The sequence below is a fragment of the Eschrichtius robustus genome, chromosome X (assembly GCF_028021215.1).
Source record: "Eschrichtius robustus isolate mEscRob2 chromosome X, mEscRob2.pri, whole genome shotgun sequence".
Classification (NCBI taxonomy): Eukaryota; Metazoa; Chordata; class Mammalia; order Artiodactyla; family Eschrichtiidae; genus Eschrichtius; species Eschrichtius robustus.
Genome location: NC_090845.1, coordinates 96,252,842 through 96,274,212, shown reverse-complemented (window position 1 = coordinate 96,274,212; position 21,371 = coordinate 96,252,842). Strand labels below are relative to the sequence as shown.

The window sequence follows — 21,371 nt, the reverse complement described above, 5'->3', positions numbered from 1 at the left end:
CCAACCAGACTAGAAGCCAACTAAGCCTAGCAGACCACCCACATAGTCAGCCTGCCACAACAGAAGGAACCACACAGCCCTCTTAGGGGGAACACCTAGAGCATATAGCTTGGGTGACAAGAGAGGAGCACACTGCTGGAATGCATAGGATGCCTCCTACAGAGGGCCACTTCTCCAAGGTTGAGAAACGTAACTAACCTACCACAGACATAAAAATACAGATAGCAACTTAGACAAAATGAGGCAGCAGAGGAATATGTTCCAGACAAAGGAACAAGATAAAACCCCAGAAAAAGAACTAAGTGAAGTGGAGATAGGCAATCTACCCAAGAAAGAGTTCAGAGTAATGGTCGTAAGGATGATTAAAGAACTCGGGAGGAGAATGGATGCACAGAATGAGAAGCTAGTTTTTAACAAAGAGAAAATATAAAGAACAACCAAACAGAGATGGAGACTACAATAACTGAAAAGAAAAATACACTAGAAGGAATCAATAGTAGACCAAATGATACAGAAGAATGCACCAGGGTGCAGGAAGACAGAGTAATGGAAACCACTGCAGCTGAACAGAAAAAAGAGAAAAAGTATGAAAAGAAATGAGGACAGTTTAAGAGATCTCTGGGACAACATCAAGTGCACTAATATTCACATTATAGGGGTCCCAGAAGGAGGAGAGAGAGAGAAAGGGCCTGAGAAAATATTTGAAGAGATAATAGCTAAAAACTTCCTTAACCTGGGAAAGGAAACAGGCACCCAAGTCCAGGAAGCACAGAGAGTCCCATACAGGATGAACGCAAAGAGGAACACACCAAGACACATTGTAATCAAAATTACAAAAATTAAAAATAAAGAGAAAATACTAAAAGCAGCAAGAGAAAAGCAACAAATAATATACAAGGGAACTCCCATAAGGCTATCAGCTGATTTTTCAGCAGAAACTCTGCAGGCCAGAAGGGAGTGGCACAGTATATTTAAAGTGATGAAAAGGAAAAACCTACAACCAAGAATACTCTACCCAGCAAGGCTCTCCTTAAGATTTGATGGAGAAATCAAAAGCTTTACAGACAAGCAAAAGCTAAAAGAATTCAGCACCACCAAACCAGCTTTACAATAAATGTTAAAGGAACTTCTCTGGGTGAAAAAGAAAAGGCCACAACCAGAAACAAGAAAATTACAAAATGAAAAAGCTCACCAGTAAAGGCAAATAAAGGTAGTATATCATACACAGACAAAACTAGTAGGGAGGTTAAAAGACAAAACTTGTAAAGTCTCCTGTATCCACAATAAGCAGTTAAAGGATACAGAAAACAATCAGATGTAAAATATGATATCAAAAACTGTAATCGTGAGGGGAGGAGAGTACAAATACAGGGTATTTAAAATGCACTTGAAATTAAGAGATCAGCAACTTAAACAATCACATTTATATATAGACTGTTATACAAAAACCTCATAGTAACTGCAAACCAAAAACCTATAATAGATATACACACAAAAAAGAAAAAGGAATCCAAACATAACACTAAAGGTAGTTATCAAATCACAAGAGAAGAGAACAAAAGAAGAAAAGGGAAAAAAAGACCTACAAAAACAAATCCAAAACAATTAACAAAATGGCAATAAGAACATACATATCTACAATTACCTTAAATGTAAATGGATTAAATGCTCCAACCAAAAGACATAGACTGGCTGAATGGATACAAAAACAAGACCTGTATATATGCTACCTACAAGAGACTCACTTCAGATCTAGAGACACGTACAGACTGAAGGTAAGGGGATAGAAAAAGGTATTCCACGCAAATGGAAATCAAAAGAAAGCCGGAGTAGCAATACTCATATCAGACAAAATAGACTTTAAAATAAAGACTGTTACAGGAGACAAAGAAGGACACCACATAATGATCAAGGGATCAATCCAAGAAGAGGATATAACAATTGTAAATATATATGCACCCAACATAGGAGCACCTCAATATACAAGGTAAATATTAACAGACATAAAAGGAGAAATTGACAGTAGCACAATAATAGTAGGGGACTTTAACACCCCACTCACATCAATGGATGGATCATCCAGACAGAATATCAATAAGGAAACACAGGTCTTAAATAACATATTAGACCAAATGAACTTGATACTTGTAGAGCATTCCATCCAAAAGTGGCAGAATACACATTATTTTCAAGTGCACATGGAACATTCTCCAGGATAGATTACATGCCAGGCCATAAAACAAGCCTTGGTAAATTTAAGAAAATTGAAATTATATCAAGCATCTTTTCCAACCACAACACTATGAGATTAGGAATCAACTACAAAAAAAAAAAAACTGCAAAAAACGCAAACATGTGGAGGCTAAACAATATGCTACTAAACAACCAATGGATCACTGAAGAAATCAAAGATGAAATTAAAAAATACCTAGAGACAAATGGAAATGAAAACATGATGATCCAAAACCTATGGGACGCAGCATAAAGCAGTTCTAAGAGGGAAGTTTATAGCGATAGAAGCTTACCTCAGGAAACAAGAAAAATCTCAAACAACCTAACCTGACACCTAAAACAGGTTAGAGAAAGAAGAACAAACAAAACCCCAAGTTAGTAGAAGGAAAGAAATCATTAAGATCAGAGCAGAAATGAAATAGAGACTAAAAAAACAATAGAAATGATCAATGAAACTAAGAGCTGGTTCTTTGAAAAACAAAATTGATAAAACTTTAGCCAAACTCATCAAGAAAAAAAGGGAGAGGGCCCAAATCAATAAAATCAGAAGTGAAAAAAGAGAAGCTAAAACCAACACCACAGAAATACGAAGGATCATAAGAAACTACTATGAGCAACTATACGGCAATAAAATGAACAGCCTAGAAGAAATGGAAAAATTCTTAGAAAGGTACTATCTCCCAAGACTGAACCAGGAAGAAATAGAAACTATGAATAGACCAATTACCAGTACTGAAATTGAATCAGTAATTTAAAAACTCCCCACAGACAAAAAACCAGGACCAGATGGCATCACAGATGAATTCTACCAAACATTTAGACAAGCGTTAACAGCTATCCTTCTCAAACTATTCCAAAAAAGTGCAGAGGAAGGAACACTTCCAAACTCATTCCATGAGGCCACTATCACCCCGATACCAAAACAGAACAAAGATATCTCAAAAAATAAGAAAATTACAGGTCAATATCACTGATGAACATAGATGCAAAAATCCTCAACAAAATACTAGCCAACTGAGTCCAACAATATATTATAAGGATCATACACCATGATCAAGTGGGATTTATTCCAGGGATGCAAGGATTTTTCAAAATCTGCAAATCAATGTGATACACCACATTAACAAATTGAAGAATAAAAACCATACGATCATCTCAATAGATACAGAAAAAGCTTTTGATTAAAGTCAACATCAATTTATGATAAAAACTCTTCAGAAAGTGGGCATAGAAGAAACATACCTTAACATAATAAAGCCCATATACGACAAACCCACAGCTAAACATCTTACTCAATGGTAAGAAGTTGAAAGCATTCCCTCTAATATCAGGAACAAGACAAGGATGTCCACTCTCGCCACTTTTACTCAACATAGTTTTGGAAATCCAAGCCACAGCAATCAGAGAAGAAAAAGAAATAAAAGGAATCCAAATTGGAAAGAAAGAAGTAAAATGGTCACTGCTTGCAGGTGACACGATACTATACATAGAAGATCCTAAAGATGCCACCAGAAAACTACTAAAGCTCATCAATGAATATGGTAAGGTTGCAGGGTACAAGATTAATATACAGAAATCTGTTGCATTTCTATACACTAACAGTGAACTATCAGAAAGAGAAATTAAGGAAACAATCCCACTTACTATCACATCAAAAAGAATAAAATACCTAGGAATCAACCTACCTAAGGAGGCAAAAGATCTGTACTCCAAAAACTGTAAGACACTGATGAAAGAAACTGAAGATGACACAAACAGATGGAAAGATATACCATGTTCTTGGATTGGAAGAATTAATATTGTTTAAAAGACCATACTACCCAAGGCAATCTACAGATTCAATGCAATCCCTATCAAATTACCAACGGCATTTTTCACAAAACTAGAACAAACATTTTTTACAATTTGTATGGCAGCAGAAAAGACTACAAATAGCCAAAGCAATTTTGAGAAAGAAAAACAAATCTGGAGGAATCAGGCTCCCTGACTTCAGGCTATACTACAAAGCTACAGTCATCAAAACAGCATGGTACTGGCACAAAAACAGATGCATAGATCAATGGAACAGGATAGAAAGCCCAGAAATAAACCCATGCACTTATGATCAATTAATCTACGACAAAGCAGGCAAGAGTATACAATGGAGAAAAGACAGTCTCTTCAATAAGTGGTGTTGGGAAAATTGGACAGCTACATGTAAAAGAACGAAATTAGAAATTCTCTAACACCATATCCAAAAATAAACTCAAAATGGATTAAAGACCTAAATGTAAGACCAGATACTATAAAACTCCCAGTGGAAAACACTGGCAGAACACTCTCTGACATAAATTGCAGCAATGTTTTTTTGGATCCGTCTCCTAGAGTAACGGAAACAAAAGCAAAAATAAACAAATGAGCCCTAATTAAACTTGAAAACATTTGCACAGCAAAGGAAATCATAAAAAAAAAATGAAAAGACAGCCTACGGACTGGGAGAAAATATTTGCAAATGATGTGACTGACAAGGGATTAATTTTCAAATACACAAACAGCTCATACAGCTCAATAGCAAAAAAAAACAAACAATCCAATCAAAAAATAGGCAGAAGGCCTAAATAGACATTTCTCCAAAGAAGACATACAAATGGCCAACAGGCCCATGAAAAGATGCTCAACATCACTAATTATTAGAGAAATGCAAATCAAAACTACAATGATGTATCACCTCACACCAGTTAGAATGGGCATCATCAAAAAGTCTACGAATAATAAATGCTGGAGAGGGTGTGGAGAAAAGGGAACCCTCTTACACTGTTGGTGGGAATGTAAATGGGTACAGCCACTGTGGAGAACAGTATGGAGGCTCCTTAAAAAAACTAAAAATAGAGTTACCATATGATCCAGCAATTCCACTCCTGGGCATATATCCCGAAAAGATGAAAACTCTAATTTGAAAAGATACATGTACCCCAATGTTCACGGCAGCACTATTTACAATAGCCAAGACATGGAAGCAACCTAAATGCCCATCTACAGGTGAATGGGTAAAGAAGATGTGAGATATACACACACACACACACACACACACACACACACACACACACACAATGGAATATTACTCAGCCATAAAAAATAATGAAATAGTGCCATTTGCAGCAACATGGATGGACCTAGAGATTATCACACTAAGTGAGGTAAGTCAGAGAAAGATAAATACCATATGATATCACTTATACGTGGAATCTAAAAAAATTATACAAATGAACTTATTTACAAAACAGAAACAGACTCACAGACATAGAAAACAAATTTATGGTTACCAAAAGGAAAGGGGGGGGAGGGATAAATCAGGAGTTTGGGGTTAACAGATACATACTACTATATATAGAATAGATAAACAAGGACCTACTGTATAGCACAGGGAACTATATTTAATATCTTATAATAACCTATAACGGAAAAGAAACTGAAAAAGTGTATATATAACTGAATCTCTTACTGTACACCTGAAACTAACACAACACTGTAAATCAACTATACTTCAATTAAAAAAAAAAAGAATCAAACTAACTGGACTTGTTACACAGTCCTATTCAAAGTGATGAAGTTGAGGCTCTGTAAGACCTTCGAGGTACCTTTTGAATTACCCATGGCCTCTTGATTTGTCTTCTGAACCAGACCATGAAAAAAAGAAATTCTAGTCATTTTGACTTTGTATGGAACTTTTGCACGGAGCTTATTTTTTTTTACTATCATTCTTTGAAATTGGTAAATATCAGTTCATCAGAAGAAGCACCATTCCTTGATCAGTGCAGCTGAGGAGAATTTTTTTCATTTCCACGGAAAACATGACCCACAATTGCTTCTGTCTCACAAAACAACTGCTATCCATGGGTCTGCTGGCCAGAGAGCTTCTGAACAACAGCTTACCTGCCCCTGTGGTTGTCACTTCTGGCTTGGCTGGAGGAACAAAGGGAGGCCAGTGTGATGGATGTTTCTGAACTAATTCAAACATCCTTAAATTTTCCTTTAGAATTTCCTGAGGAGACACAGAAACAGTTGTAAACACTGCAGAGTCACTACATTTCTGCCCAGTTGGCAGTATATGACTCCAAACCCTAAGAGAGTGGCCTGGTTGTTGAAAGGTGAAAGCAAAGGCTTAGCAAATACACCCATCCTCTACTTGACCCGTCTGAAGACCCAGCTCTCTTCAATTCTAGATACTGTTGGCCAGGAAGGAAGGACACTGGAGGGAGGATCTGACGGAAGGCCAGTACTCACTGCCCATGCTCCATCATGAGGTCTTACGCCAGTTGCATGGGACCAACTCAATTTAGGGGTGAGATGTTCCTGAAGTGTTGGCTCCAAAGAAATGTTGGTTAATCAAGTTAAATCTGCCCCCAAAGAATATTGGTACATTTTGGCATGGTTTCAGTTTCAATCCAAGACATATGATATATGTCCTAATTTAAATAGCATAGTCTTATCAGAAAATTTTCTTTCTAACATTAAACGTGATATACAGTTTTGCGGCATTCTGAAATGTAAGTAATGCCTTTAGAAAATAATTCTCCATTATGTCTCAGCCAATTATTAACCGGGGTTTCAGATTCATCTGGGGACTTTAGTGTTAATTATTTGTTCACCTGTGAAGAAAAATCTTCCCTCCTTACACTTACAAGAGGCTCTGGGATCCCATCTCTCCAACCCCTCTGTTTTGCAGATAAGAGAACACGATGTCTCTTGCCACCCCATCCAGGGCTCTTTAAACTACTCCCTATGATCTCCCCTCATTCTTTCAATAAGCGTTGATCAATATCTTCCACATAATTGGCATGCGTTAGAAGCAAAGGATGAGGGAGGCAGATACAAAAGTTGTGAGCCAGCAAAATGATAAACACCCTTTGACACAAAATGCCAAAAAGAAAGAATAACTTGCTTTCGTATTTACACAGATTTCTGCAAACTGTGTTTGCTTGAAGTGGCAGTGTGCCTATATTTTATATAAATAAGACAGTTAATAGAAAGGCAAGCCCCTTAAACCATAATGGAACACATTAAACCGTACATGGACACGAAACAAATAGAAAAGTAGTTTGGCTTCTTCAACCATCTCAGTGTCACAAACAGAGTAAGGAAGAATTTAGGCTGAGCTATATGAAATTGGCATTTTTAAGTTAAAATGGTAGAATATTAGTTGAATATTTCATTGACTCACGGGCTCAACGAGATGGAACATTCAGTAGTTAAAAATATCGCTCACCTGACACACTAAGCATATTGCAAACCAAAGTTTTTCTTTAGTTTCCCCAAAGTTATGTACAATTCCCCACATCCTAGTTTCTTTCTCTTGCGATAAAGTCATAGCAGGCTGGATTTACGTTACTATGAAAAACCGTCTTGAAAAGGAATTATATTGAATAACACTTGTTTTTTAAGACTAAGAAAAACATACATCTTTACCTTCTGAACAAGGCTACACCAGCTATCAAAGTCTTTTTCTTCTTTGCAGAAAAATCCCTTGGGGGAAAGCAAAAGAAGACAACTTAGAACTGGTCAGGGGCACCCAGGCAGGCCCTTTGTATTGCAAGATGGAGCCGTTGGCCCAGAGTTGTGATGTAGGATGTGGGTCACTTCCTTTGGATGTGTCTGTCCTCCCAGCAACAAGGAGGAAGACTGTCTGAGCTTATCTCTCTCCTAGATCAGTGCCTCACCTGGACACACACATCTGCTCATTCATCTTCATATTTTCTCTCTCTCTCTGCCTCTTTCTTTTATTCTGTCCCTTTCCCTTTTACCCTGTCCCTTTCCCTTTTACCCTGTCCCTTTCCCTTTTACCTTGTCCCTTTCCCTCCCTGATCCTCTCCCTTCACACTGTGAGATATAGTAACTTGAAAACCAATCTCCAAAGCACAGGGTTAATTCCATTACGTTCAGTGCACAAATATACCTACCTATAAAAAGCAATCCATTAAAACCAGCAAACAAAAGCCAAATAGTACTTTTAGCTAGAGGCATCACTTAACAAGGTGGCTTTGACCTTAAGGAAATTATCTTTTAGAATAAAGAGGTGGTGATGGGATGAATTGGGAGATTGGGATTGACATATATACACTAATATGTATAAAATGGATAACTAATGAGAACCCACTGTATAAAAAATCAAATAAAATAAAATTTAAAAATTAAAAAAAAAAAGTCAGGGACTTCCCTGGCGGTAAAAAAAAGAAAAAAAAAAAAAAAAAGAATAAAGAGAGCCATCAGCCTCCTTCCCCATCCTCAGAACCATCCTACAGCACTAAAAGAATGGTCCAAAACAAGAGGAGGACTCCGTCAGCTCTCCGTCACTGGCCCTCCGACAATCGGGTTAAACTGGTAGAGAGGATGCAGACAGGCCTCAGAACCACTGGCTACTTCCCAGGCAGCTGTCCCTTCCATGTGTGGACGGCAGTCATATTTCCAGCGGGGGAAAGCCTGCAGCTTCCTGGATTGTGTGCCCAGAGGAATGGACATTGTCCACCCCGGAGGTCTTGCCTCCTTATCCCTCCTTCCCTATGTCTCACCTTATTCCCGGTGCCTGGATGGCAATATTTAGAGAGCAAGAAGGAAAAGGGGGAAAGATGGTAACACTGATCATGACTAACATTTCTAGAATGCTTACAACATGCCAGGCACTGTGCTATGTGCCTTACACACAGTGTACTCATACAGCCATGCAAGGAAGGAACTACCGTTTTGCCCACTGGAGGGATGAGAAGGCCGAAGCTCAGAAAAGTTAAGGGACTCCCCCTAAGTCCATGGCTGGTAAGCGGCTTCGATCGTAACTCGGCTTCAGGGCCCATTCCTTCCCCACTACACCACACGACACTACCTCTCGTGGGGGTGGGGAGCGAACAGTCTTTTGCCGCCCTGCCTAGCAACCTGGATAACTTCCAGGGAGCCAAACTGTGATAGGGCAGCGTTGTGTCTCTTGGTCCACCCAACCTTCAGATACCCACCAATGCTACGGAAGGATCCAAGTTCAGGATGTTCATTCGCTGTGGAGGTTGCAGACAATGGAAAGTCTGGTCGTCAACTGTTCCGTTCTCCTCAGTGTCAACAAAGGTCTGGGTTGTGTGAGGGTCCAGGAAAATGAGCTCATCGCCTGTTTTGAATGAGACATGCTTAACCTTCGAAGAACCACCGGCCCTGGCCGCACTGCTGTCCTTGGGATGAGGCGCTCTGGTTGTCCTAACCCCTCCCTTGGTGACAATGAGAATGAGATGACAGAAAGCCGGAAGGAGGGTGCACATGCTTGAAGGAAGCCACCCGCACCCAAAGCCAATCATTCAATGCGAAGACTTGCCCTAGCATTTGTATCTCCTCAAAGTCCAAGTCCAAAAGCGGAAAGGCACAGGTTTGGGGAGAGGGGGGAGTGAGCGACCACAGATGACATGGCGGGCTCGGTGAGCAGCAGTAGCCCAGAGGTGGTAGGTGGAATCACCAGGCCATGAGTCCAGGTGCCATCAGGGAGCTTCCTGACCCTTCCAACACTGGAAAGCCTCTTGCTCTAGACCACTGGTTCTTAGACCTATGGTCAAAGAGCACATCTGGGAAGGAAAAAGGCCTTGGCCTCCAAAAGAAATGGGAATGCTGACTCTGCCACGGATGAGATACCAGGGAGCTGACGTCTGGTCTTGATTCGCTAGCAAGTTAGTCATTGTTAGCAAGTCAGTAATTCCGGTCAGAAAGCACTGCCTTGGTCACAGTAGTATCAGTACAGATACGCCTTGCTGGGAAAACTCACTTTGAGATTCGTCGACCGTTACAAATCGGAGAAAAACGCTGCTTCATTAAATTGAAAAAGTCTAGCCCAATAATGATCTGGGGGGAGTTTTGGATAATAAAATCTCTACTTTTATCTAACGTTCAAAGGGTTGAGAGTCTCTCTAATGCTCATCAGCAGCATACTGAGTAGGCTGACGTACCTAAGGGGTCACCCCAACCTCGCTGTCCAGGCCTGAGCACCATCTGGGTCTCTGTGTTCTAGACTGGGTTAAACAAGCAGAGAGAGAGATCTGCCTGAGGCAGGAGGATGGGGTGGGAAGGGACACCCCGAAGACGCTCTCTGGAATGGCATCCAGGATTCTTTTGGGTACATCTAAGTGCTTCTGTTGGCCAAGAGTGTTTCTGATGTCTGATGCCAAGTTTAACTTATCTCTGTCGCAGACCTAGGACAAACCACTTCACTCTGTCCTAATTTTCTTGCTTTTAAACTGGGGTCACTGGGTCTGTTCCAGTTACCTCACAGGGTATTATCAGAATGAGAAGACCTCACCTCTGTGAACTGCTTACAACACAGTACAAACGCAAGGTAGTCATAGATGTACCTTGCTGAGACTCAAAAGGATTTTCCTACAAATACATGTGTAAGAGCATATGGAAATCAATGCCCCCATATGGCTTGCTTTAGGAAAGTCAAGGTACATATTCCCCCAGACCACAGGCGGGTGAGACCAGTGATATCAAAAAAGCGTCAAGGCTCAATAAAGAGCAACAACCAGGTCGTTTAGAGGAAAGCCTACCTAAGACCATAGAAAGGGAAGGGGAGAAGGAAGCTGTGCACGAGAAAATGCGACTCCAAAGCAGGATCAGAACCGAGTGCCCTGCCAGTTTTGAGTTAAGGTGCTGGGAATAATAACAGTGTCCTCTCTGACTCTGGCCCTTTCCCATGGGTGTGTGTGTGTGTGTGTGTGTGTGTGTGTGTGTGTGTGTGTGTGTGTGTGTGTGTGTGTGTGTGTGTGTGTGTAGTGGAGCTTTGTGGGCTGCCCTATTTCTGAGAGTGCTTAAAAGAGATACAGTAAGAGATCAAAAAAGTCCTAGAAATGATATGGGGACTAAATCAAGGTCTCTAATGAGGCCCAAGAAGAAGTGGCAGGCAGGTCCACCATCTGCAGACACTGGGCTCATGCGACAGATCTCCAGGTGGCACCCTCCACCAAAGCGCAGGGGACAAACATTCTAAACAGAAAAAAATCTCCCAGCCAGTCTCTCACCCTGGCCATAGTCTTGTGCACCAGGAGCTTCTCCCAGCTTCCCACTGGGCAAGACGGCACTCGGGAAGCAATGTGGTGTGGTGGGCAGGGACGGCCAAATTGGGATCGAATCTTGGCTTTGCTACTTTTGAGCTCAGTAACCTTGAGGAAACAACCCCTCTAAGTCTTCCGCTAGGCATAAATGGAAATAATGATCTCTACCTCACAGGGGTGTTGTGCTAACTCTATCAATCAATCAATCTATCTAAAGCTATACATCTCTATATAACTATCAACATTAATCTATGTCTCTCTATACATGTATATATGTTTTAATATATAATTATATATAATATAAATATAAATTATATATTTATATATAATATAGGAAACAATATATTATAATGACAAGTAATATAAATATATATATTTTTATACATGGAGAGAGAGAGAGAAAGAGGGGGAGAGAGATTGAGAGAGAACCCTCTGCAGAGTCCCTTGTTCAGAAAATGGCAGTTGTCATCTGTCCTCTCCCTTCAGACATTCTGCCAATCCAGACTCTCCCCACCTGAGCCTAATACAGTAAGGGGGTAAGTCAGAAAATGGGGGTTGAGGGGAGTTTGGAGCCTCAAGTGACGGTTAAACAAAGGATTTTTGGAAATTAACGGGCAAATGGGCACTATGTAAACCTCTGTCTTGGGAACTGAGGACTGCCCACATCTCTTTCAAAAGTAGTCCAACTCCACCAATGTCTCCCTGACCCAGTGGCCCCAGGAAACAGGAGGGCTATGCCAGCTTGGCAAATTCTCTCTGGGTAACTTGGGATAAAGGAGGCCAGGGTGCCCAGGATTCACTGAGATCCCTCCAAAATTATTTTCCAATGTTTCCACCTTTTCCTCAAGCACGGACAATAGGAAATAGATTTTTGCTACATTTTCTTTGACAGGAACCCAAAAGCTTAGAAACAGAGAACATCTAAATTTATAACACTCTAAATACTGGGGTTTGTACTTAGAAAAAGAAACGCCTCCACTTTCCAAATGTTCCATCAAGCTGTAGTTCTTAGGATCGACCAGTAGATGGCAGCATTCGAGAGAGCCCCAGCAGCTGTGGAGAAACCCTACCTTAAAGAGAGAAAGAGCGAGCAGAGGAAAGAGGCGCTGGGGTCAGGCTGGCTCTTTTTGCTGAGCGCTTTCCTGTGAGGTGACAACATGGTGAGCTGGGGGTCAGCCCTATCTTCCATAAAGGGAACTTGAGACTGAAAGAGCTGACACTCTTTTCCTGCTGGCACACAGCTAGCCAGTGGGAGACTGGCCACATACAGGGCTGGGTCTGTTTCCACCCCCCCCACCTCCATGAATCTCCGAGGAGGAGATGAGTGGGAAGGTGACCAAGCCCATCTCACTCAGCCCTCTGCACATCCCTCAGGCCATTCCCCACGCCTGCTCTGGCTCTCCCTTGCAGTCTAAGCTCATAGCTTCCTCGAAGCCCACTCCTGCGAGAGGTGTCCCGTATCCCACTTCCCTCACCGCATCACTCCCTTACTCTGCGGCGCTAAGCAGGTGCCTAGGCCCTTGGTACTCAAAGTGTGGCACCAGCAGCACCAGCACTACCTAGTTAGAAATGCAGGTTCTCAGGCCCCACCCCTGACCCGCTGAACCCACATTATAATGGGCTCTCAAGGTGATTCATGTGCACATTAAAGTTTGAGAAGCACCGGGCTAGCTCCCCTCGTGTGCCAAGGGCCTTAAATGTCTCTGGTCACAGCTAGTGAGTAAGGTGGCCGGGTTTCCAGAGGCATCTACTGAGGCAGGTAATGCCGGGCTGCTCATCAGGATCCACATTAGGAGGTTAGTCGTTTTAAGGCTTAGCCTCCAGTATCAGGAAAGGGATACCTCTGTCTTCACCTCCTCTTATTCCCACCAGAGTCAGGGCTCTGAACAATAAGCTAGCAGCCCAGGCTGCATGAGCCCGGGAAGCCAGAGGACGGCTCCTAGCCCGAACGCCCGAGCCCCAGTAAGAGGGGTATCGGCGAGGCCAGGGGAGTGAAACCTTGCCACCCTGGGCGCCACAGGAAAGAGAGACAGGTGCTGAAGCAATGCTATGACCTTGGGGCCGTCCAGTGGGAAAGCAGCCATGGAACCATCTTATCAAGAGGCAATGAAGCAGAGGCACTGAAGGGGGATCTGCTCTCTGTCAGGCACAGGTAAACGCTACTCTCCAGGCCAGAGACAAGATGAGCTGCCCAGAGGCCATAGCATCTCCAGGCTAGGTGAGGGCCCCCTAAAACTGGAATTGCCTGGTCTCCCGTGCAGACCTTCTGCCCACCCTCCCCTAGCCCATGATGACTTACTTGTGATTCCTCTTTTCTTACCTAAGAATCCTATGAAATAATAGGCGTTATTTGGTTTTCCTCCTAATGCCCCTAAAGACTGTGGCATCTTAAAACACTCCTGGAGGGAAAGAGAACGCAAGATTCTCAGCTCATCTGTGGACTGCTGCTCACGGATCTCCGTGCTCACATGGCGGTGGGATGGGCGGGCAGCAAGCGGCTTGGGGAAAGGTGCGACTTACTTTGAAGGCGTCGACATAGACAGGATTGATTTGGTTTATGCCCAGGCGGAGGGGCACAATGAGCAGCAAGGGTTTCCAGGCTGGAGAGCAGGCAGAGGGGCCCTTACTCTGGGTCGAAGCATTCAGAGACTCAGGGGGGCTCTCAGCAGCTGTTTCGGCACTCAAGGGGAGGGTGCGGCACATTTTTTCTAGAAACAGAAGACAAGAGAGCTGGGTAAATAAGGGGCATCCAGCCCTAGGAGATGTGCCAAGGGCAAAACTAAAGGAGACCTCACATGACAGCCACTGCCTGGAAGGCCCTTCCCCCTGCCAGCGGGGCCCGGCTGCCCCACCTCCTACGGGAAGCCCAGGCCACTCCTCCAGCCCTTACTTCTCCTCCTTCTGGCAACTGAACGCTCACTTACCTCTTGTCAGATATTATGGGCTCACTGGGAGAATCTCATTTCGCAACTAGCCTGCAAGGGCCTTGGAAACAGGGACCGTATCTGTGGGTCCCTCTAACCCTGTGGCGGGGAGCACAGGGGGGACCGCCACAGAAGACCTGTCAGTGGTTTAACTGATTACCCGCACTCGGGGAGACCTGCAGGGAAAGGGTCTGGTACCTCACTGAGGGGCAGCAGAGATCCTCTAATTGTTTTCTCCCTTTCAGAAAGCTGAGAGGGAAGAGAAGAAGGGACACAGGGAATGAGTAACCGGAGCCCTGTGCCCCCGTCCTGCTAGATGGGCAGGCCAGAGAGCCGGGGGGCGGGGGAATGCGGGTGTGTGTGCATCTTCTTTCTCTTTTTCTCCCTCGCTTTCTGTCTTTCTCTCCCACCGCGCCCCACACACACATTCTGAATGGTGAGGAAGAACCTCATCACCCAGCCACCCGAGAAGGTAAACTGGCCCGGGACTCACTGATATCTTCAATAACCACGGTGTTATCCATTGAAACATAAACAGCCAAGGAATTCCATTCATCAAATAAAGCAAGTTTTCTGCAAAGCAACATACAATGAAGTCACAATTGGGGAAGATGGACGTCTCGGCAGGAAGCAGTACAACCTATGTATGCCCAGCGTTCCTGACGGTACCGAACACTGAGCCACAGAGAAGTTGGGATTCAGGTCAGGTCTGGCTCCCTTGACTGAGCTCTGGAACGTTCTATGTCCAGGGACCTTGAGAATGCCAGAGGCACTGTTTCCGCACCTCAAAAAGAAGGCCTGCTTTACAAAATGGAAAAGGCTGCCTTGCAAAAGGATGTTACTCCTACTGGGCGAAAGAGAGAGGTTACCAGTGCATCTTCTCCCAAGAGATTTTGTTTTCTTTTCTTAAATAAGAGACATTCTGACTTACTCCTTTTTCCAAAAAAAGAAAACTGTTATTAATATACACACATATATATATATATATATATATTTGTTTAGGAGCATACATAATACAAACAATAAGTTCTAGGGAAATCCAGGGAGGGGGGGAGAGAGAGAGAGAGGTGATCTCTTCTGTCCCTTCCCACATGCGGTAAGGATGCCGTCCCAGGAGACTTGGGCCGCAGATGGCTTCAGTGCCGGGCCTTGCTGGTCAACAGCTGAAGACAGAGCATGCTGAAGTGCATGACTTCAGAGGAGATTAGAAAGAAAACCCCTTTAAAAGAGAGATTATCTGATGTCTGAGTAAAGTACCTTGTCTATTTCTCCCTTATTTCCTTCTCCTCTTGCCAGTTTGAAGAAGACATGTTTACCCTGGCTACTCCGGAATTCTGCAGTAAAGCCCAGTCTCAATGGCCGACAAAACAAAACAAAACAAAACAAAAGACACATTCTCTCCCAAACCAAAGTAACTCCCAAGAAGAGGTTAATTACCATTATATTTTAATTTCATTTAATGTAGTATCTTTCCCCCAAAATAATAATGACGACATCATCATCATCTACTGTTGTTAAAAACAATCACGATGACTCAGAACCCACTTAAATTCTTTCAAAATGTATGTTTCCATTTGCTTGTTGTTGGGAAGCTCAAAATTTAGAAGAAAGAAGCAAATTCTGAAGGATGTCATTTATAAACCAACCATATCAAGCTAGGTTTTGGGCTCGGCACAGCCATTCTAATCTTCTACACTTTCTGCCCTGGGTTCCTACAGTGGTTCCCGAAATACCACCAGGTCCTCACTCAGCAGATCAACACTGCCCCAAAAACCACTACGGACCAAGGTAAGAAAGTGGTCTCAGAGAGGCTGCCCTGTCAGCAAAGCGTAATGCAAAGATACAGGTTTCACTTAGGTCCCCAGGAAGTCCAGACTACTCCCCTCAAAAGCACATTTACAAAGCATTCCAGTTCATTGAACGTTGGCTAATAATTGAAACAGTGCCCCATCTGTATTTTGCATGGAGCAGGTCCCATCATCACACACCAGAGAGCCCAGGAATTGAAGTAGCTACCAAAGGACGCTAGACAGTTTCAATTTTCTGATGCCTAAATCCAGCCCCAGATTCTATCTGCCATTTTCATTCATTCATTCATCAAGTATTTACTGAGCACTTACATGTGCCAGGCAGTTTCATGTGCTAATATTACAGGAGTGAACGAGGCAAATACAATCTCTGCCCTCATGGAGTTCCCATTTGGTGACAGGTTGTCAGAAAGGAGAGTGACAATAGGTGAGATGGCCTGCAGGTGTAGGTGCTGATGCCACTCACCCCATTCATTTCCAAAGCACTGGTCCTGGCCTCTCCATGTCGCCTCTTGCTGTGGGAGGTGAATTCTGAGACTTAACAGGACAATTGCGAAAGTACCATGCTGAAAGTACCTTGAGTCTCCTAAGAGATGACAAACTGATTCTAAGGCTCCCCTGGGGTTTGTCTCCTCCAATAGGTGGTGAGGTCCTTGAAGCAAGAACTACACCTAGTTTATTTCTGTGCACTCAGTACTTAGGGCAACAGAGGCACCCAGTAAATGTTGAATGAATCAGTGAAGAATTTTTTTTTTTATACCATACAGGGTGGGAGTCTGTGCCTTGCCTAGGCTGGCTCAGGCTTCCCCGCTTAGTGCAAACCCTTTGGCTTCAAAGTGACCCTCGGGCTGACGGCTGAGCACGTGAGCACCAATCTACAAGTGGGATACGGAATGAGTCCTGAGGGGCCTCCCCATAGACTGGTACCAATGACTATAACTGTGATTTACCAAGACAGTTGCCCACACACATTACACATTTCAAAGAACTATCTGAGCAAAATGGTACAGATGTTTGGTGGCTTAGTGGGATGGCAGGAACAGCTGGGTTGATGGGATGTTGAGTTGGTGGAGGGAGGCATAGGAGATGGTAGAATAAGGCGCATGCCAGACTCTTTTACTTACTTTAACACCTGTGCAACTGTATTTGGTCCAAACCATTCGCCAATTGATTTCCCTTCTCCTACACCCATCTGTGCTGTTTTTATGTGGAAAAATAATAAACAGGTTAGCAAACCACAAACTCCTAATTTTTTGCATAAATAAGTAGATGGGACGACTTAGTAGAGCCACATACAAAGCAGGGGACAAGAAAAGCAAGTACGGGCAATGTAAGCTGAATTTCACATACAGTGTTCCTTTCCTCTTAATTGAACTACAGAACAGAGAGACAGCCTTTAAACTACTCATGTGACCTTACCCATTTGATGGATAGAGTAGCAACAGTCTTTTCTATCTAGGAAGCACTGTAGGATTCGTTGGTATTCTTTGGGTTGTTCTTTCTGTTTCTCCCAGTTCCAGTCTTTTTAGGAAAAAGAAAACATGAGTTAAAATCATTTTTATAACCGTTTGTTATCTCTGCACTCTTACTGTGACTACGAGGTTAGAAGGAAAACAAAGGAGTTACATGTAGAAGGTGGGAGCGATCAGGTCAGAACATTCCTAAGTATCTTTAATGTTGATGACCAAGACATCTGGAAACTGATTTCTTTCAAAGGCTCAGTGGCTATAAAGTAAAAGCAAAACAAGAAGTTGACCAAGGAATTGACTTAGCCCATGAGCTTGAGCTGGATAAATATTACATGAAGACAGTGTCACAAGGCCTTTCTGGTCAGCTACTCAGTGAACAGGAGGTCACCACAAAACCTGGCAGTATATCCGTGTCTCACCCAGACGCTGTTATGGCTCATGTCCACACAGACAGCAACGGCTTTGGTCCGTATATTTTGGCAGCATTGCCAGCAGAGTCTCATGGGGGGGAAGTGCTCTTCTGACACACACCTATTCCCAGGGGAATATACACAATTTGCAACTAAGGAAGCTTTTTTTAAAAATGCATGCTGCCATTTTTACACAACCTTTTAAAAAGGCCACAGTGAGTTTTGGAAAAACAAACACCTTTGTTATCAGGTGTTCCAGGTTTCCTTATGACCAAAACTAAAATAATTACATCTGCGGGGATCCCGTCTGTGCCTCAGGCACAGCCCCCCAAATCCTACAGGGCCTGCTTATCGCTTACTGAGGACAACTGCAAAAACTCTCGTCGTCACTGCTGTGGACAGGACACACTATTCCCCTTCCCTCAGCTCTAGGAACTCTGTCTAATGGGACAGATTTCTGAGACTTAGTTTGCTTCCAAGACAGAAATTTCTCTCCTGAGGTTTTAGAGAGCATTTGAATTCACAACTGAAATCTACTTGAAGCCAAAGGCCACTATCTCCAGAGTCTTTAGTTCTCTTTGCTTCTAGTATTTCTGAAACCAAAGTTTTAAACTTCGTATCCAGCAGTCTTCAAAGGGTGAACAGCACCCAACTGTTTTTCATCAGCTACCAAACTGTCCAAGTCTGGGGGAAATCCTGATTAGCTGGCTGCTAAGTACCACTAAATATTTACTGATGACGGTGATAAGTGAACACCCCACCTCAACTGTAAAATAACCGAATAGGAAACACTCCAAAATACTTCTTTATAAAATTACATCTTCTCATTCGTCTTAGCTACAAGATCTATTTCCACACTCTTCCTGCTACTTGCTTTTATATTAAGACAATTGAGATTGCTGACTGTGGGGTTTTCTTCCCCCAGTTTGCTTTCCACAAAATTCACTTCCAGAAGAATCATCTTGAAGTGTTTCATAAATGAGAAAGTTACACAGGAAGAACGATCTGCTCCAAGAAGTATGTGTACAGTAGAGAAATCACTGGACAAGGAGTCAGAAGACCTGCATTCTATTCCCAAATCGATGCCTTCTTGCTGTTTGACCCAGGGCAAGTCACCTTACTTCCTGAGCCTCAGTTTCCTCATCTGTAAAACAGAAATTATGATACTACCCAGGGAGCACAGGCACAGAACATGCTAAACCCTGAAAAGAAGGCACGAAGCCCTAAACCCTCCCCAGCCCCTTCCCCAGTCTTCTCTGGGAACCGCAGGAGGATGTGTGAGGTTGCGTAGTCCCGGACAGGGAGTGACGTTTCTGTACCTCTGAATCTCAAGGAGGAACAGCCGATGAGTTCGGCAGCCCAATCTCATCCAAGGTGTTCTTTCACTCCCTCATCCCCAAGGCAAACCAGACTTTCACCCAAGTGCCTGAACTGGCATCTACCCAAGGTCAGCCTACAGATGCCGACAGGGAAGCACACGCATGTCTTAAGAAAGCAAGACTCGAGAGTTCCAACAGTGATTACTGGAAGGTTCTTAATGAAGCAGCCTCCGAAGGAAGCTAATTTAAGGACTTCTTCATCATCGAATGGACATCATCAGTGAACCCAAACCAAAATAGCTCCCTCATTAGGCACTTCCTTTAGGTCACTGACATCCTTCACTAGGCAGATATTTTACATGAGGTCAAAAAACAGACTTACCACCACACCCTTCTTCCTGCCCCCTTTGTTATCTGACCTGTTTAAGGACTCACGCGAACAATAGTGAAGATGGAAACTCTAAATGATACACCTGCCTCAACGTTCATCTGTCCCAGGAAAATAAGTCTCCGGCTTGGTGAGTCACAAGGAAATGCCGGCTGTTTCCTTCTCACGAGAGGTTTTGCCAACTTGTCAGCCCCACTACTTGGACTGGCAGAGAGCACTTCAGGACCTGCAGCTCTGTCCCCTCGGCACCAGTGCTAAACTACCAGCGGCCAGTGCGACTGCAGAGGTCTCCGAGGCAGTTTCCAGAACAAATTTAACTCACCCCTGCCCAAGTGTCTGCAGATAAGGGCTTGAGCCAGCATCATCTGTCCACAGCGTAGCATACATCCCCAGCCGGCGTCTGACGAAGGGCCCGTTCCCCCTGTTGGCAAAATGGATGGGAATGAATATGAGTTCCTTGAACTGCCCTTTCCCGAAACATCAGCATATTTGGGAATCATACAAGACAGACAGGCACACATACTCGGAATAGAGAGGCAAGAGATATAGCCAGACATCAAACAGGGTTTGTTACAGGGTGGAACTTGCAACGATAATGCTGAGTTAACCAAAACAGGTTCTATGGCCAAAGGAAAACAAACAAATGAACAAAACCTGCCCCTTATGTTTTCTGCCTAGAGACATCCAGGTATGCGTGCAGTTTTGGTACATGACTACCATGTATGACTACCAACACTTAGTCCGTGCCGTGTCGTCATCTGCTTGACCGAACCTGACTTTTCACAACTCACTTCTCGGGGAGGGCAATCTTACCTTAGTTAAGGAGTAAATGCTACCAAACTTGATTATCAAAATGGTCAAGGAAATCTGGAAGGCTCTTGACTGTTCTAAATATACATTATGAAGGTCTGAACAGTAAGAAGGAGAATGTAAAATAGAGGAAAGAGTCCTAGATTAGGCATCAGAAGACCAGTCTCTAGTTACCTAATCCAAGTCTCATCTGTAGACTGGGGATAATAGCACATGCCTTGCCTACTGTTAGTGGATATTGTAAGAATTAAAAGAGAGAGTATAAAAGTGTTCTACAACCCACTCAGGATGATGTAAATATTTGGTGTTATGAGTATGGTCATAATTAAAAATACCACTAATAAATTAGAAATGTACTACCTTTTTAAAAGGCACAAAGCCAGTTAATAAGACAACGGGTTCCATTTTAAGAACACTTGATGTAACAAAAATCCCATAAACGTGGCCAGGGTGAGCTCAATATCCTTTTTCAAGGTACCAGTGAAATGAGATAACTTGGATGGCGGAGGAGACATTCTGCTTTCATTGCTTCATTTCCCAACATGGAAGTGGAAAAGTATGCTATAGGCATGGTCTCACAAGACTAACTGTAAAGGGGGTCATCAACCACGTAAGACAAGTGGGCCAAGGTGGCCGCTCCTTTCCTTTTGTTGTGGGGACTGAAGGAGACTTGCTACAGCAAGATGGGGAAGGTTGAGCCAATTTGTGAGCTGGAAGGGGAGTCCTTTGGCTCTTGCTAATGGTGGGATTATGGGCCAGATTAGTATGGAAAAGATGCAAGGAAGCCCACATAAGAAAAAGATCATCTCTTCCGAAACACTGTCAGAGTTGAACTGCAAATGTTTTCAAATCTTGCAAAGATCTCTTCACCCAGAAAAAAGTTTAACAGTTTAGAATCACTGGGTACTAAAGATTGTTCTTTTGTGTATTTTGCTCAGGTACTTCCTGTGGAGAGCAAAAA

At 43.2% G+C, this 21,371-nt stretch overlaps 1 protein-coding gene across 2 annotated transcripts in view; it reads right to left on the bottom strand.

Annotated features, from left to right (window-relative positions):
- The window catches only part of ATG4A (autophagy related 4A cysteine peptidase), a 69,552-nt gene that overhangs the window by 3,208 nt on the left and 44,973 nt on the right, over positions 1 to 21,371 (bottom strand). The window contains exons 4-12 of one of the 2 annotated variants that reach the window (XM_068532452.1): positions 19,923 to 20,021; positions 17,434 to 17,535; positions 17,139 to 17,211; positions 14,700 to 14,779; positions 13,803 to 13,990; positions 13,603 to 13,681; positions 9,213 to 9,358; positions 7,678 to 7,734; positions 6,145 to 6,253 (exon numbers count right to left, since the gene is read on the bottom strand). In XM_068532452.1, the coding sequence (XP_068388553.1) occupies positions 6,145 to 6,253; positions 7,678 to 7,734; positions 9,213 to 9,358; positions 13,603 to 13,681; positions 13,803 to 13,990; positions 14,700 to 14,779; positions 17,139 to 17,211; positions 17,434 to 17,535; positions 19,923 to 20,021 (933 nt within the window). The remainder of the gene's footprint in view (positions 1 to 6,144; positions 6,254 to 7,677; positions 7,735 to 9,212; positions 9,359 to 13,602; positions 13,682 to 13,802; positions 13,991 to 14,699; positions 14,780 to 17,138; positions 17,212 to 17,433; positions 17,536 to 19,922; positions 20,022 to 21,371) is intronic. The other variant, XM_068532453.1, reaches the window with a different exon arrangement.